This window comes from Hypomesus transpacificus, chromosome 14 (assembly GCF_021917145.1).
Source record: "Hypomesus transpacificus isolate Combined female chromosome 14, fHypTra1, whole genome shotgun sequence".
Taxonomy (NCBI): Eukaryota; Metazoa; Chordata; class Actinopteri; order Osmeriformes; family Osmeridae; genus Hypomesus; species Hypomesus transpacificus.
The window spans coordinates 11,448,506-11,464,247 of NC_061073.1; the positions used below are offsets into that span (position 1 = coordinate 11,448,506).

The 15,742-nt window shown below is 43.0% G+C and overlaps 1 protein-coding gene across 7 annotated transcripts in view; it reads left to right on the plus strand.

The window, feature by feature from the left end:
• Positions 1–14,898, plus strand: part of LOC124476429 (GRAM domain-containing protein 4-like) — a 37,729-nt gene extending 22,831 nt beyond the window's left edge. For 5 of the 7 annotated variants that reach the window (XM_047033555.1, XM_047033552.1, XM_047033554.1 and 2 more), the window contains 14 exons: positions 1,896–2,028; positions 5,366–5,391; positions 5,611–5,702; positions 6,549–6,640; positions 6,857–6,905; positions 7,175–7,246; positions 7,395–7,438; positions 7,659–7,768; positions 8,043–8,197; positions 10,344–10,491; positions 10,745–10,838; positions 11,348–11,438; positions 11,672–11,740; positions 12,037–14,898. In XM_047033555.1, coding sequence (XP_046889511.1) covers positions 1,896–2,028; positions 5,366–5,391; positions 5,611–5,702; positions 6,549–6,640; positions 6,857–6,905; positions 7,175–7,246; positions 7,395–7,438; positions 7,659–7,768; positions 8,043–8,197; positions 10,344–10,491; positions 10,745–10,838; positions 11,348–11,438; positions 11,672–11,740; positions 12,037–12,144 — 1,283 coding nt within the window. In that variant the 3' untranslated portion in view covers positions 12,145–14,898. Of the gene's footprint in view, positions 1–1,895; positions 2,029–5,365; positions 5,392–5,610; positions 5,703–6,548; positions 6,641–6,856; positions 6,906–7,174; positions 7,247–7,394; positions 7,439–7,658; positions 7,769–8,042; positions 8,198–8,498; positions 9,240–10,343; positions 10,492–10,744; positions 10,839–11,347; positions 11,439–11,671; positions 11,741–12,036 lie in introns of those variants that run through there. The other 2 variants (XM_047033557.1, XM_047033558.1) reach the window with 2 other exon arrangements.
• Positions 14,899–15,742: the final 844 nt, after the last annotated feature.

A 15,742-nucleotide genomic window follows, 5' to 3' on the forward strand; every position in this document is an offset into this window, starting at 1 on the left:
AGCCCGGCCTGCCTCAGCCCGGCCTGCCTCGCGCCGTCTCCAGGCGGAGGAGCGCTAGGGGTTCAACATCTGCGTGGGAGTTTGGAGAACAACCTGCTGGCATTTCTGAGCCTGCTGTGGTAGCTCCGTGTGGAGAAGCGTGTCTCACCACCCCCTTGATGCGGCGAATGAGTGTGTGTGTGTGGGCGTGTTTGTGTGTGTTACAGCATGTGAGTGTTTGCGTGTGAGTGTTTCCATGTGTTTACTTGGGTGTATTTGCGTGTGTTTACATGAGTTTACAGGTGTGTTTGCTTGTGTGTGTGTATGTCAGGGTGTGTGTAAGTGTGTGTATACGACTCTCAGTTCCAGGAAGTGTGTTCCTGTGGAGGGGTAAAGGAGGGTGATGTGTTATGAATTGCATCCTTCTCTGTCCCTCTGTAGGGAATTTCACACACAGGGAAAGTGTATCTGGCTCTGGTGGAAAATTGATTCTTTCCTGTTAAAGGTCTGCTTGGTACCTACCTCAGGCCTTGAGTGGTTGAATGTTGTTGCTAAGCGTGCATACACTGCACCTACAGTACACAGCTCATTGCTCCTGTCCAATGGCTTCCGATTGTAGCATGTTTACATTTAGTCATTTAGCAGACGCTCTTATCCAGAGCGACTTACAGTAAGTACAGGGACAATCCTCCCCAGGCAAGTAGGGTGAAGTGCCTTGCCCAAGGACACAACGTCATTTGACACAGCGGGGAATCGATCCGGCAACCTTCTGATTTCTAGCCTGACTCCCTCACCGCTCAGCCATCTGACTCCCCTCGCATGTTCTGCTGATAACAACTGTCATCTCTCCAAAGAAAACCAAACATCTAACCTAATACTGAGAAGCATCTAGTCGAACAAACGGTGCATCATTGTTTTTTTCCTCTGGATTCCATAATGTGATGTATGGAGAAGGATGCTTCACTGTGGGGAGTCTGTTTTAAACAGGAAGTCTCACTGTCGTGATTTGAGCAGCAGTCCATTGTCGGGACTTACAGACAGTTTATTTTTGTATTGCGCTCATTGTGAGTCAGTCTTTCAGTCAGCTGGGAATTACCAGTTTGTTTGGTAATATGCAATTGTGTAGCTTGCATGCTTGTCAAGTTTAGGAGACCTCCTTTTGGTTCATCCATTCTAGATGCGAGGCCAGGGAAAAGTAGTGCTCAGATGTTTGCGGTACCATATTTTGATATATATGTTTTGAGCTGGTAGTGATGCAAGCAGCCATCTGAGAGTTTAGTGCCTGAAAAAGCTATACCAGACCTAAAGCCTTATGTAGGTGTGAAAGGGGAATCAAGAGAAGGAGAGATGGTTGGATGCAGAGGGGGGGAAAGACATTTGATGCACTGTGCATTGTTAACAATGTCTCTTGAGAGAAATATGGCAACTTTGAGTCAAAATAGGCCACTCCGTGTCATGCCTAGTGTTCTTCTTTATTTTAGTTATTCAGCCTTTGGGGGTGTGCAAAAGCTTCTTTAGTGGTTGTGAGGAACACTTAGCTTTCCTACTGTGTTCCTAACACCGGTACACCTGAAGGTGCATGGTCGTCATTGGCTTTTCTAGTCAATCAGCTTGTAACTGTAAATCTTTCAAAGGTACTAACATCTTCAGGGTCCATTGAGCTACTCTGGACATGGATAGGCCTGTTCCAGGAGCACCTTGGAAAACACCCACACTACTTCGTACTGGACTTTACATTGTTGGTCTGACTATATCCTCTTCTGGTCTCTCTCCCACTCTCTCTCTCGCTCCCTCTCTCCCTCACTCTCTCTTTCCCTCACTCGCTCTCGCTCTCTCTCCCTCACTCTCTCTCTTTCTCTCTCCCCCCTCTCTGTCTCTCCTTCTCTCTCTCCCCTCTCTCTCCCTCCCCTCCACAGACAAGCAGAAGGAGACCCTCTACACTCGTCTACAGAAGTGGCTGTACGACAGGTTTGGGGCCTACGTGGAGGACTTCCGCTTCCAGCCGGAAGAGAACACTGTGGAGACGGAGGAGCCACTCAGTGCCAAGAGGTCCGAGTCCACACACACACACACACCCTCATACACACACCCTCATAAACACACCCTCATATACACACCCTCATACACACACCCTCATAAACACACCCTCATATACACACCCACATACACACCTTCATACACACAAACACACACCCCCTCATACACATACACACACACACCCTCATACACACACCCTCATACACACACCCTCATATACACACCCTCATACACACACCCTCATAAACACACCCTCATATACACACACACACCCACATACACACCTTCATACACACAAACACACACCCCCTCATACACATACACACACACACCCTCATAAACACCCTCATACACACACACCTTCATACACACCCTCGTACATTTACATTGCATTACATTTATTCATTTAGCAGACGCTTTTATCCAAAGCGACTTCCAAGAGAGAGCTTTACAAAGTGCATAGGTCACTGATAATAACAACAAGATAGCCCCAAAGCATTGCAGGTAGCCAAAAACAGAAGTACACATTGTGAACAACCAAAAAATAAGTGCTAAAGGGAAGAAACCATAAGAGCATGTAGTTAAGCAAATTACAATTACACAACATGAACACACACACACTCGTACACACACACACACACACACACACACACACACACACACACACACACACACACACACACACACACTGAAGCAATCACACACACACACACACTCATGCACACACACACACACACACACACACATAATGACAGAGCCTGGAGCCCTGTTAGAGTAATTCAAAATGTTTTACTGAGTATCTATTGGCTGTTTGCAGATGGACTGTTCAAATAAAGTGTTACTCAGATGTGTGACTTACTTGAAATAAAGCCCTCCTGCTACAGGCATATCCCAGCAAACTAGTAAGAGCACTCGATTCGACTCACCCTCTGCGATAAAACCAATGGATCAGTTCCAGCAGAGCGAAATGAGAGGGAAATTAAACATGAAGGAACTCAATTATTGAGACACTTTTTAAGTAATAGATCTCTGTCATTTCAGGTTTTGGGGGTATGGTTTTTGGAGTAGTTCAACTTAAAGCTTCAACTGGATGATGTTTTTTAGAGATTCTTCTTGTATTGTTGCAAGATAGTTCATCTGCTTCTGAGTCACCAATCAAGTGTTCCAAACTGCATGATCAGATGTGCTCAGCTAACTTTACTCAGCTAACTTTGCTTACTTTTTCATTTTAAGGTCTTAGTCAACTTATAATAGCCATATTTCTTGGAAATGCGTGCTCATCGATTCTGTAAGGTTTCCTTTTCCATATCTGTTTCCAATGTTTGGTTTTTCCATACCTCTTTAATGAGCTTCCCAGCCTTCTGAGATTTGCTGTGAACATGCTGGTCATTGTTTTAAAGCAGCGATCGATCATGAGGTTGTTCAAGGACACAGTGTAGGACCATGTGATTGTTTGGTAGTCCAGTAGAGCTTGCAAGTGCAAGCATGAGTTTAGCGTTGTACGATTGGTACCTAGGAGTTGAGTTCCCCAGAGTGCATAAGTGGATTATGATATCTGACAGTACTGTATATAAGCATAGCATAGGCCTAAATCCTAATCTCTGAATACACAGTTACTTGTTTTAGTTGTTATAAGTAGATTTGACAAGCAGTAATTACCTCAACACATATTGCCAAATGAAATGTGTTTTAGTGTGTCGTGTGTATTTTAGTTTACGTTCTGGTGTGTTAATGTTTTAGTGTGTGTATTTTTGTGTAGGTCTGTGTTTCTGTTCCTTTTTTAGTGTATGTGTGTATATTGTTGTGTTGCTCTGTGTGTGTGTGTATAGGATGTCTTGCTCCAACAGTGTGACAGTGAGCTTTGCTGGAAAGCCGGCACTAGTTATCAGCGCAATCGAACACAGTCATGATAGCCCCATCTCCGCTCGATCAGTGGGAAGGGACACTAAAAGCCATCAGGCTTAACAGCTACGGAGTCCTTCGACTGCACCCTGTTTGGAGAGGGAGGGAGGGAGGTCATAAAAATGATGGCTTTGTAACGGGCTCACGGTCTGTCAGCGTCCTATTCATCAACGCTACCTCTGAAGTAGCCAGTCACAGCGTGAGCTAAACAGCCCTATGAGCTCACCCCAGGTATCCGATTGGCCCCTTCTTATTGGTGACAGCCAATCCATGGGCTTAGTAAAGACACTGGGCGGCTGTAGCCATGGAAGCCCTGGAAGTGAGCGTAATTCCTGACCTCTAGTGGTGGATTATGTGTACTACGTGATTATTTCCTTTTCCTATTTCCTACTGTAAGAACTGGTTTTGGATCGGTTCTTTTTCTCAGTCCCTAGTATGTGAATAGTCCAGGATCTGTTTTAGGGTCTTGTTGATGTACAGCAGAACATGTAGGCACAGATTCTGAAGTGTAGTGGTTGGGCAGAATTCCCCCCCAGTAGGGTGTTCACTTGCTGACGCAATGCTGATCAAAAGCTTCAGATCTCCCCTCTACACTGTAATATTACTGTCCAACAGCTGATCCCAGTGTATTCCAGTGTATACACAGTTGTTCTAAATATCAAGCCCTTACTTTACAGTCTACTTGACTCTTGTGAGACACCCCTGTTATCCTCCAGTTAGGCAAGTACAGAAACGTTTTGGGTGGTATTTTCACCTGAAATCTAAACTTTAATCAGGTATATAGACACAAAGGAGAGAGGCGGATGGGGGGGATCCAGAAATTGGGAGGAAGCCATGGAAAGAGAGAGAGAGCGATGAGAGAAAGAAAGAGGAGGTGGGAGAGAGAGAAGGAGGAAGAGGATGAGAGAGAGGATGAGGGTGAGAATAAGCGAGGGAAGGATGAGAGAAGGTGAGGAGGATAGGGGCGAAGGAGGCCTGTGTTCTTGAGAGAGACAAGAGAATAGGGGAGAAGTGAAAGGGAACACTTGCTCAGCGTCAGTTCATCTGACCTTGATGTTAGTCCTCGAGACTGAAGTGAACAGAGGGAGCAGGAGAAAGAGAGAGAGAGAGAGAGGGGGAGGGGGGGAGAAAAAAGAGGGTCAGACAAAGAAAGGATCATAGCAAGCGTGGGATTCTTCAAGGCTTCCACAGCACACTGAGACTCAGGGGAAAGCTAAATAGAGCAAGGTCGTTTACTTTGCAACAAAACACGTCTCATCTCTCTACCTGCCTTATAGCCTGAGATACTTTTGTGCACAACTTTTTCCGTTTTTTGGGGTGGGAAGATGTGGAGTTTCTGTCAGGAAACGACACCATAACATTGCTCATCCTTGGCTTTTTGTGGGACAGTTTATTAAAGCAAGCTGTGTGTTTCTGTGGAATAACATGTCTCATGTCTCGTTCTCAGGTTGACAGAAAACATGAGACGACTAAGTAAGTGTTCAGAAAGAACCTCTATTGTATCTTTGGGGCGGGAGGGGGGGGGGCAAGGTGTGATATTTTCCTCTTACAGTCCTCATGTTTACATCATTAAAATAACTAATTTCACTAAATTAACCAACATGCATCACAATACAACCTATGGTGTCATTATATAAAAAGAAACAACTCCCTTTTTCCTAAATGTTGTCTGTGTTCATCTGTGCTATCCAGAGAGAGGGGCCAAACCTGTCACTAACTTCATGAGGAACCTTTCTGCCTTATCCAGCTGGCACTCTGTATACACATCAGCCATAGCCTTCATTGTAAGTACACACACACACACACACACACATTAATCTTAATCACAATGAAAAGGTATTGGACAGGTAGGGATGTCCATATCCTTTATCAAACTGCCCTCTTGTGTTGAATATTAGTACTACATGGCCTAGTTTGCACATCAGACAAGATCCATATCTGTCTAAATTTTTTTTCAACCAACCTCTCTCTTGTCTCTCCCTTTCTCTTTGTATCTTGCTCCTCTCTCTCTCTGTGTTTCCCTCTGCCTCTCTTACTGTCTCTACTACAATCTCTTTCACTTGTTCTCACCCCCATCCTCTGCCTCTCTTAACACCCATAGTCATATTTCACAGGAACAGCATCTGTATGAACCCAGCCTTGCATGTGCTTGTCCTCTGCTTGACACGGCCATGCATTTACAGCTATGCACGCATGTGATTGTATTTAGAGACAGATCGAGATGGATAGATGTGACATGCATGAGAGAGTTATGTGATGTGCCATACACATTCATTCATGTGTAGTAATATATGAATTGCAAGAGTAGGTCATGTAAGTACACCGTGCCTGACTTCTCTTTCTCTCCCCCTCCTCCCTCCCTCCCTCCCTTTCTCTCCCCCTCCTCCCTCCCTCCCTCCCTTTTCTCTCTCTCTCTCTCTCTCTCTCTCTCTCTCTCTCTCTCTCTCTCTCTCTCTCTCTCTCTCTCTCTCTCTCTCTCTCTCCCCTCCCATGTTCTTCTCCTCCCTCTATCTCTCCCCTCTGCCTCTTAATCTCAACTGTTGCTCTCTCTCTCTTTCCCCCCACCAACACTGTTTTCCATATATCCCCGGACTCCTCTGGCTTTCTCTTTGTCTCTTTCTTTTCCACAGATCTATATGAACGCTGCGTGGCATGGATGGGCCATCCCCATGTTTCTCTTCCTGGCCATTCTGAGACTCTCCTTAAATTACCTAATCGCAAGGTTAGCCAGTCAGCATCACCACGCACCATCAAGCCTGTCCATCTTCAGCCAGTTGGGGAAGAATCGGCTAATGATAAGACCTAGCATAAATCGTATTTCTAGATTCTGAAACAGACGAATGTTCAGTGACATTGATGCCCACTCAGTAAATATACCGTTTTGAACTGGATGTGAATCTATTAGTTGTTTATCTATGATTTTCTGTGTGTTGATCAGAGGATGGAGGATTCAGTGGAGTATTGTTCCTGAGGTTTCAGAACCTGTGGTAAGACCTGCCATATGACAGCACCAAACAGACCACTCACTAAATACATCCATTACAGTTTGATTATGTGACTGATCGATGGAGTAGTTCTTATTTTGGGCAGAAGAAAGTTGTTTTCACATGAAAAACTGTGTGTACAGAAGCTCTTTAAATACAGTATTTCTGCAAATTGTTGTGGAGAAGGCTTTTCGATCCAATCAATCAATGGAACTCAGTTAAGCCTGCAAATGGGGTGCCTCGTAGTGTAACAACCATCTTTGTTTTCCTAGGAACCAGCCAAAGAGGATCTGACTGTTTCAGAGAAATTCCAGTTAGTTCTCGATGTAGCACAGAAAGCGCAGGTGAGGGGTGACGGTGTCCTCAATTTACACGTTTTAAATTGTGATAGATGTCACGTCAGAATTCGCACAATTAATTGCACTGTTAGTTTGGTACACATTAAGATCTTCAGGTTTGGCGTTTTCACATGAAATATATGTGTTTTCACAGAACTTATTTGGAAAGATGGCAGATGTGTTGGAGAAAATAAAGAAGTGAGTGTCTTTTTAGTTTGTTTATATTTTTGCAGACATGCATGGTTTGTGTGGATGTAATGCCTTTCGTCTCTTAAGTCACTCGGTCACTTCGCCTTTTCACCCTGTGTGTGTCCGCTTTCTTTCTTGTGCGTGTGTGTGTGTTCTTCCGTGCGCTTGTGCCATGGGTGCACCTGTGTGCGTTCTTGCGTGTGCGTCTGCGTGTGTGTGTGTGTTTCAGCCTGTTCATGTGGGTGCAGCCTGAGATCACTCAGAAGCTCTACATCGCCCTGTGGATGGCCTTCATCTGCTCCTGCGTCCTGCCCTACAAACTGGTGGGCTTCATGATGGGTGAGAAGGCGACGCCTGAACACGCCCCCTACTGTGCACTTCATCGCCTTTGATACTATGTACAGCAGCGTTACTGTAGGTTACTTACCGTGGGTTAAGTAGCGTTACCACTGTCACTAGCAATACTGTATATCTCATATAAAGTAGCAGGAGGGAGAGAAAGGTAGATGGTGAGAGAGAGAGGGAGGGAGACTGAGAGAAAAATACAGTGTTTGAGATCTATTCACCCCTCCAACCCCCATCTCCACCCCCCCCCCCCCAACCGCCCCTCCAGGTCTGTATGCTGGTATTAAGTTCTTCATCATTGACTTCATCTTCAAAAGCTGCCCAAAGCTTAGGGACAAGTACGACACACCTCACATCATCTGGACCAATCTGCCCACTGATCCCCAGCTGAAGGAACGTGGCAGCGCCACCCTCTCCAGACGGGTAGGCTGTGTGTGTGTGTGTGTGTGTGTGTCTGTCTGTGTGTCTGTGTGTGTGTGTGCCTGCATGTACAGATCATTTCACATCGTTAATGAACTTTTTCGTTTGGCTTTTTCCTGTTAATTTTTATAAATGCACATTTACATGCATTTCTCAAGTATATGTGTTTTGATATTGAGTCCACATACACTATTAACAAAGTCAAATGTTTTGTTGTAGACTATGAACATGCATTTATACTGAACGTATAAATACACAGTCATTTCAATGTCATTGTCATGTTTGGTTCACTTTTCATTCGCAGTATCTGGACTGTGGGGATCCTTAATTTAGTTTCTGAGTACAGTGTGTTGTTTCTCTCTCTCAGCTGTCTGGGTTTGAAAAGGTAGGGGCCCCTGGTGTGCAGAACTTGTGTGTCACACCTCCACCAGTCTCAGCTGTGTGTCTGCTGCCGTGACTGTGTTTTGGATGTGTGTTGGTGTGAGCCATACCGACTATGAGTGTCTATGTAAAGGATCAAAAACGTTCTCCGTAGTTTCACTGTTAGTGTTTTCCCACGCTGCTCGTCCTCTCTGACATGCACGTGTGTCACACATCACCACCATTTCCCGTGTTTTTGATCCGTTTCCATAGACACCATCAGAGTAAACCCGAGACCCTTTCTGAGTTTGTGTGTGTGTGTTATGGTATGTTATGGAGTGTCAATTGGGGCTTGATGTATTTTTGATTGACATTGATTGGATTGTAGTGTTGTTAGCAGTGTAGATCTCACATTTGCCTCGAGCAATGTTGACAACATTGGAACAGCCAAACTGAGAGCCCTGCATATGTATTATATATATTTTTTTAACTGTATTTTAAAAACAAATTTACTATAATTTTTTCAGTTTGATTGAATTTGGGTTTTGGAATAAGCGTGGCTGTTCTTTTGTTGTACTGAGCTGTAGCTTGTGGTTATATTCCGAAATATGGCCGAAATATGCTTCTGCGTCTCCATTTATGGATGGGCGGGCGCACGGATACGCACGGATACGGACGGATAGGCTGCGTTTATGGTTCTCCGTAGGCTGTGGGTGCTGAAAACAATTCACCGCCAGAAGAGTAGGTGGCGCAACGGTTTTTTGTTTAGACGTCGTTGAGTGTTTATTTACCTAGGTTACCGAAAAGTCTGAGCAAATTTACAAATGAACCGTTCCATCAATAAAATACGCACATTTTCAGCAACTACACTGCCCATTTCTTATCACATTTTAACTCAGATTCTGATTTACATGTACCGTTTAGCTGAAATATGAATTGTAAAAACTTTACATGCAATGGCGGTCAAAGGATTCTGTTCGTCCTGCTATCACGGCAACCCCGCCCCTACCCCTGACGCAAGCGGTACTTAATACTGACCAATCACAGCCAAGGGGGTCTCCGTAGCTCTCCGTAGCCACGATGGAGAGGTACAAAATGAAAGAGGTGCACGTCAAGCTCTCTGAGGCTTTACGAGGGCTGACCGAGAGGTTGTAGAGGGCGTTCCACGGAGACGAGGGCGTTCCCATGTGTCCGTTTTCCGAAAAACGCAGAAGCATATATCGGCCTTTACATGCAAACAAATTGAAAGGCTTTATAATGTGAGAATACCTAGTGTGCTTCTGAAGAGGAGCTGTTTTCTGGAAACGTGTGTGTTTAAAATGTTATGTTGTTAATATGATATAGAGGGGATGTTTCCTCTATTAAATATTTTTTTGCCAGTATTATCTTCTGTAGAAAACATAATTTGAGTATTTATAGTGCCATGATAGGTGTCGCATCATACTGTGGGTATTGCTTTTTATCATGCAATGTAGTCTGCTAGTAGGATTCTGTAGACATGAGGTTCACCTGTGAAAGTGCCCTAGAAGTAACTGAGTTACCGCCACAAAGCGTCCTCAGCCTGTGTCACCGCTCTGCTGAATGTAACCGGAGCAACACTCCTGGTGAAGTGTGAAGATTGAGGCTGGCCACACTGCCATCGGTTTGAGAAACCCTGCAACAACTCACTTTGCTGCTTCGGTTATGCAAATGCCCTCCTCTCCTCTGGCCAAGAGTTGAAAAGTCTAATGGTCTTTGTCTGTCTTTCTTTCTCTCAACCTCCCCTTCTCTCTCTCTCTCTCGATGGTAGATTCAGCCGACAGTGGCTCGTGGAAGCCTAGCAACAGGCATGCCATTGGGTATCAGTCGTGAGGAAGATGGTGGGCGGGCCTTCAGCACGAAGAAGGGGGCTTTCCACGAGGTCTTCAACCTGTCCGAGGCAGAGCGCCCCCTAGCTGGTGTGTGGACTTCCTGTCTAATCATAGGATACTGTGCACCCAAATACTACTCATACTTTTTATGTCTAAACAGAGTTTAGAAAAGTAATACACTTCTATTAACAATTTGTATTCAAGTAACAGTGTAATACATTTGAAGTTTGGAGAAATGACTGTTGGACGATGTGGACTGAAGTCACCTTGCCATGTTTATGTATGTAGACCGCCGGTGTCCAGTGTGTTATATATTTGTGTGGGGTTGTTCTGTGTGCAGTGTGTGAAAACGGGTGGCGATGCTGCTTGATCAACAGGGACAGGAAGATGCCCACGGACTACATCCGCAATGGTGTGCTCTACGTCACAGAAAAGTATGTGGGGGAAAAAAAAAAACACAAATCACGCACACATATACCTTCATTTTCGGACTATGAGGTCCACCGTGATATAAGCCGCAGCAGCTAAATTGAATGACGTGTCGTATATAAGCCGCACTGGACTATAAGCCGCAGGTGTTTTAATGTTTGATTATCATATGTAAGGGTTTGTGCACAGAGGGGATTGAGGGGAAAGAGACGGCTGCTTGACGAAGCTCCCATTTATTAACCGTTAGCCATTAGCTGTAAAAATCTATCGGCTTATAGTCCGAAAATTACGGTATATACTGTTTGCATTTTGGTCAGAAAAAAATTTGGTTTGGGTAACACTTTCTGTGTTTACGTTTTCCTTACCGAATGAACCTGAATGTTGTACTCTATTTGATTGTAGGGCATACAATCCTCCCCTCAAAATCACATCTAATATAAGTAGGCTAATTCGTGCCCAGTCTTTAGAGAATAGCTCTGTGCTCTTATCGTGTGTATTTTCTCTACATCAACAGTTACCTGTGCTTTGAGAGCTCCAGCTCCAGGTCTAGCTCCTCCAAAAAGAACAAAGTCATCAAGCTGGTGGACATCACTGACATTCAGAAGGTAAGTCCCGTTTCCACTCACTGCTCCTGTACTATTACAGAAGGTCTGATGAAACCTCACTGCCAATTGTTGCCCTCATTACATTTGTATATATTCTCTCTCTCTCTCGCTATATCTCTCTCTATCTCTCTTTCTCTCTATATATATATATCCCCCTCTATATATATCTCACTCTATATCTCAATATCTCTCTATATCTCTATATCTATATATATATATTACCCTTCCTGCAGTACAAAGTACTGTCTGTGTTACCGGGATCTGGAATGGGAATTTCCATAGCAACACCATCCACCCAGAAGGTAAATGCACCTTTTAAACAGTATTTCACCTTTGAAAAACCTCTCCCTCTCTCCCCCCCCCCCCTCTCTGTTGTTCTCCCCCTTCCTCCCTCTCTTTCTCACTCTCTTCCTGTAGTCTATGTTCTGTCAGTCTAGCCATTTGCTAAAAACACTCAGCAGGTTGAAATGGGTCAAAATGGGTCTGCACATGATTTGACGAGGTGTCAAAGCTGATTCCACCACTCCCCCCCTCTCTGTCTCTCACACATCCACCCACACCCACATCCTCCCTTCTTATCCTCTTCTTCTTTTCACAGCCTTTGGTGTTTGGTGCCATGATCCACAGAGATGAGGCCTTTGAAGCCATCTTTACACAATACATGAAGATCCTGACCATGGGCACAGCCACCAGCCCAGAGACTTAGCCTTGCTGCAAGATAGCCGCCTTGCTACAGTGACTTCTTGAACCGCACCAATATGGCTGCCTTTCCAAGTGACTCCCTCTAGTGCCCGTGATGGCTGCCTTCACTAACGACTCTAGTTCTTAAGATGGATGCCTTCATGGGTTACGTCCTTAGACTCACACGTAGAAGAAGCACACAGTGCATCAATAGTAGCTTGCTGCCTATTGCACATGTAGGTTAGCGTGGATGGTGAATCGTCTTAAGGCCAAGTCAACATGGAGTCCTTTGGTCCTTTTTCTGATGATTCCTCTTCCTTGCTGGGTTTATAACCAATGGCAGGTTGGGGAGAAAGGATTGTGGACCCGCCTATCTTTACTGCCCCTATTGGTTTGGTTGAGGTTAAGTGTTTGGGAATGACTTGGGTACCCATTTGTCTGTCGTTTACCTATTTCGTTTGGTAAAAGGTTTTTAGCTCTTCTGTGTGTGCGCGCGTGTGTGTGTGCGTTTGTTTGTCTTGTGGTGTTTTTCTGGAGGGAGGCTGGATCTCCCTGACTGTTTGTGAGAAGTGGTCGTATGTAGAGGTGTGCATCACACACTCCATATTTGCGTATTTGCTTGTTTCTTCTCAGTGTCAGCGTTTTGCCTTCGGTAGGACTTATCGGCGGTCAAGTAGATAACGTTGGGGGGCCTCGTCTAACTTTCCCCAAGAATGAGGGGTCATGTTTGTGGAAACGTCCAGTTGCTTTGAGGCCCAGCTAATGAACGGTGCTTAGGAACATTTTGGAAAACAACCACAGGTATCATTGTCCAGGAACAACTGACAATAGGTAGCCCAAATTTAATACTATTTAGCTATTTGTCTCATCCCTTATATAGGTGCACATATAATTATATATCCAATGTGAAATTGTGACATTACTCTAATCATATAATATTTTTTAAGATAAAGCAGGGGTTTTTTCTTTCTCATCCCAGACATGGAAAGAAAGACTTGAAGCCAAATGTGGTTTTATTTTATTAAATAAAATGTGGAGGTAAAGTTAAACTGGAGGTTTCTTCTAAACATACAGTATGTCAGTTTAGAACAGTCTGGTATCTTGGTCTGAAATTTAAAATGAAATGTGACGTTTCATGTTGGTCTCTAAAAAGTTTGTGGGTGTCATAAAGTATAGGTACAGAGGATTTGATATGGCAAAATGTATTTCTCTACACTTAACAATTAACATGTACTTTGAATTTCACCTCCATGCAAAGTATGCCACAATTGACATCAGTGGTGTCTGAGGAATGTTATGTCCATGCAGAATCACTACATAAACATGTCAATGTCCACATAGAACTCTCATAAGGCCTTACAGCGTGTTTGTTATGCAGTACTCTCATTGTTTTATATGTCATATAACATAGTCCTGTTGTTTTACATTTTAGCTGTTTTCTATGTTGAAGTTATTGACAGTTTATTTAGTGTATCTGTATGACTAATGCTTCATGAGACAATGTTTATGTAAACCAGTATCCCACAATTCGTATTATCCTTTGGTTTTGTCACTAAATGGAAGCACATATGTATAAAACCTCAATACTGTAGCTGAAATATGCTTACATATTAAACTTAAAAGCTAGCTGAAGTTAAACTTACAAGCTAACTGGGCATCAGTGTTTGTTGTCTAGATTTAGTTATATAAAATTACCAACTAACATTCAGTCTATTTATCTCAATCTCTTGGAGGAAGATTCGATAGAACAGAATGCACAGAATGTACTGATTATGTGATAGTCTTGAATTGCCAAAATGTCATGATTTTGTTTTATTTGATTGTCAATTTTTGTTTACCTAAAACTGTTAAGTTTACAGGAGTTAAGGTTTAAATCCACTTGTTAAGGCCAGTTTGATTCTCCATTTAGTTATGGAGGCATGACTGCTGGATCCTGTATTACTGGAGAACTTCTTGATGTTGATAGCCCTGACTGGTCACATGACATCTCTGCACACATTTACACCATCAAGGCAAGTTTTGTAAAGTATCGTTTTTCCTCTTTTTGTTCTCCTTAGGTTCAATGTCATTCTTTCCTTTTCATAATTTTGTAAATCATTGATCAGTAATACTCCACTGTATGTAGTTTTATGTTTTTAAGTGTCCATTCTTTTGGCAGCAGCAAAGTACTTTTTTGTTCTCTGATTTGGCCACTTAAAAGCTTATTATGGGTTTAATGTGCATAAGAATCAGGAAAGTTGATTAATCATAAATAGTATTTTAAATTCAAAACATTTCTTTTTATAATGTTTCATTACTGCTGTTCAAAAGAAGGAACGAAAGCCATAGGGATGTAAAGATCTCTCCTCTGTGTGACAAGCCTTCATGTACACCATGAACCCTATAGGAAAAGTCCTTATTTCAATTTTGCATGTTAATATTCAGAGATTGTATGAATCACCCAGAGGCTTTGTTCTCTAAAAACTGCTGTAAATCAACATGTGGCCTATATGTGTTATTTTAACCTGTTAACCAAGTATTTTTTTCAAACACGGAGCACCAATGTGTTCCCTCGTGTTTTCCTAACGCTGAAATCAGTATGTGACGGCTGTGTGTATGGTCTGAGTCACCCATTAGTTGTCAGTACATCTTTGTAATCCACAGTCGAGTGACAAAGAAGGATTTTATAATAAATTATGTCATGTACAAATTCCTGTAAAGTTTTTAAAGAGAATGATGTCTATTATAAGATGTGATGTACAATTTTTTTATTTAAGTAAACAAATTTAAAGTAATGTCACTATTTGTCCCTTTCGAGTCTAACTTGGTGTCATAGGTCTATCCACTTGGGGTCACTAGAGTCTTGTATTCAGACACCGTGCACAGAGATTAGCACAACCACAGGCACTATAAACGTTTCATTTCCGATTGTCGAGTATTCATAGATATGAATGCTATGTCTATGTTGTGTCTACATGAACAATGTGTCAACAAAAGAAAAGGATTGCCCACAAACTTTTCCCTGTTCTGTTCTACATGAAATTGTATACATCCAATATCTCTGTTGAAAAACTAGCTGAGAGTCTAAGAGTAAAGTTCAGCCAATGTTTTGCCTCAAACTTGTGCGGATTAATAGAGTTGGAACTACGTTAATTTTGTATTTGTTTTTGCCAGTCAATTCACAAATATTTTATAGACTTTTAGGTTATCTATCGTCAAAAATCAACTCTCTTTGCTTCGCATTGAGGTGGTCCCTATTTGGAAAATATTGTTTGAGAAAGGTGAAAATAGCAAGATAGGTGACACCTGAATAGAAATAACTTGAAGGCTATAATTTATACATGTTCTCTGTTGACAGTTCCTTCCACTCATCCACTCCCGCTATGTTGGCCACATCAAGGCACAAAAGTGCACACCACATCTATGTTCTGTCCTTAACACGATTATCCATTACGCCACTCAATCTATAGTACCCAACACTGGGTGAAAGACAAGAAAAATATTTTATTGGGTGTTAGTGACTATGGTTGCTGTATTTATTTTAGGAGATGAATGCAAACCAAAGGTAGTCCCTTTGCATCATATACAGTGCCCTCCAAAAGTATTGGAACAGTGAGGCCAATTCCTTTATTTTTGCTGTAGAC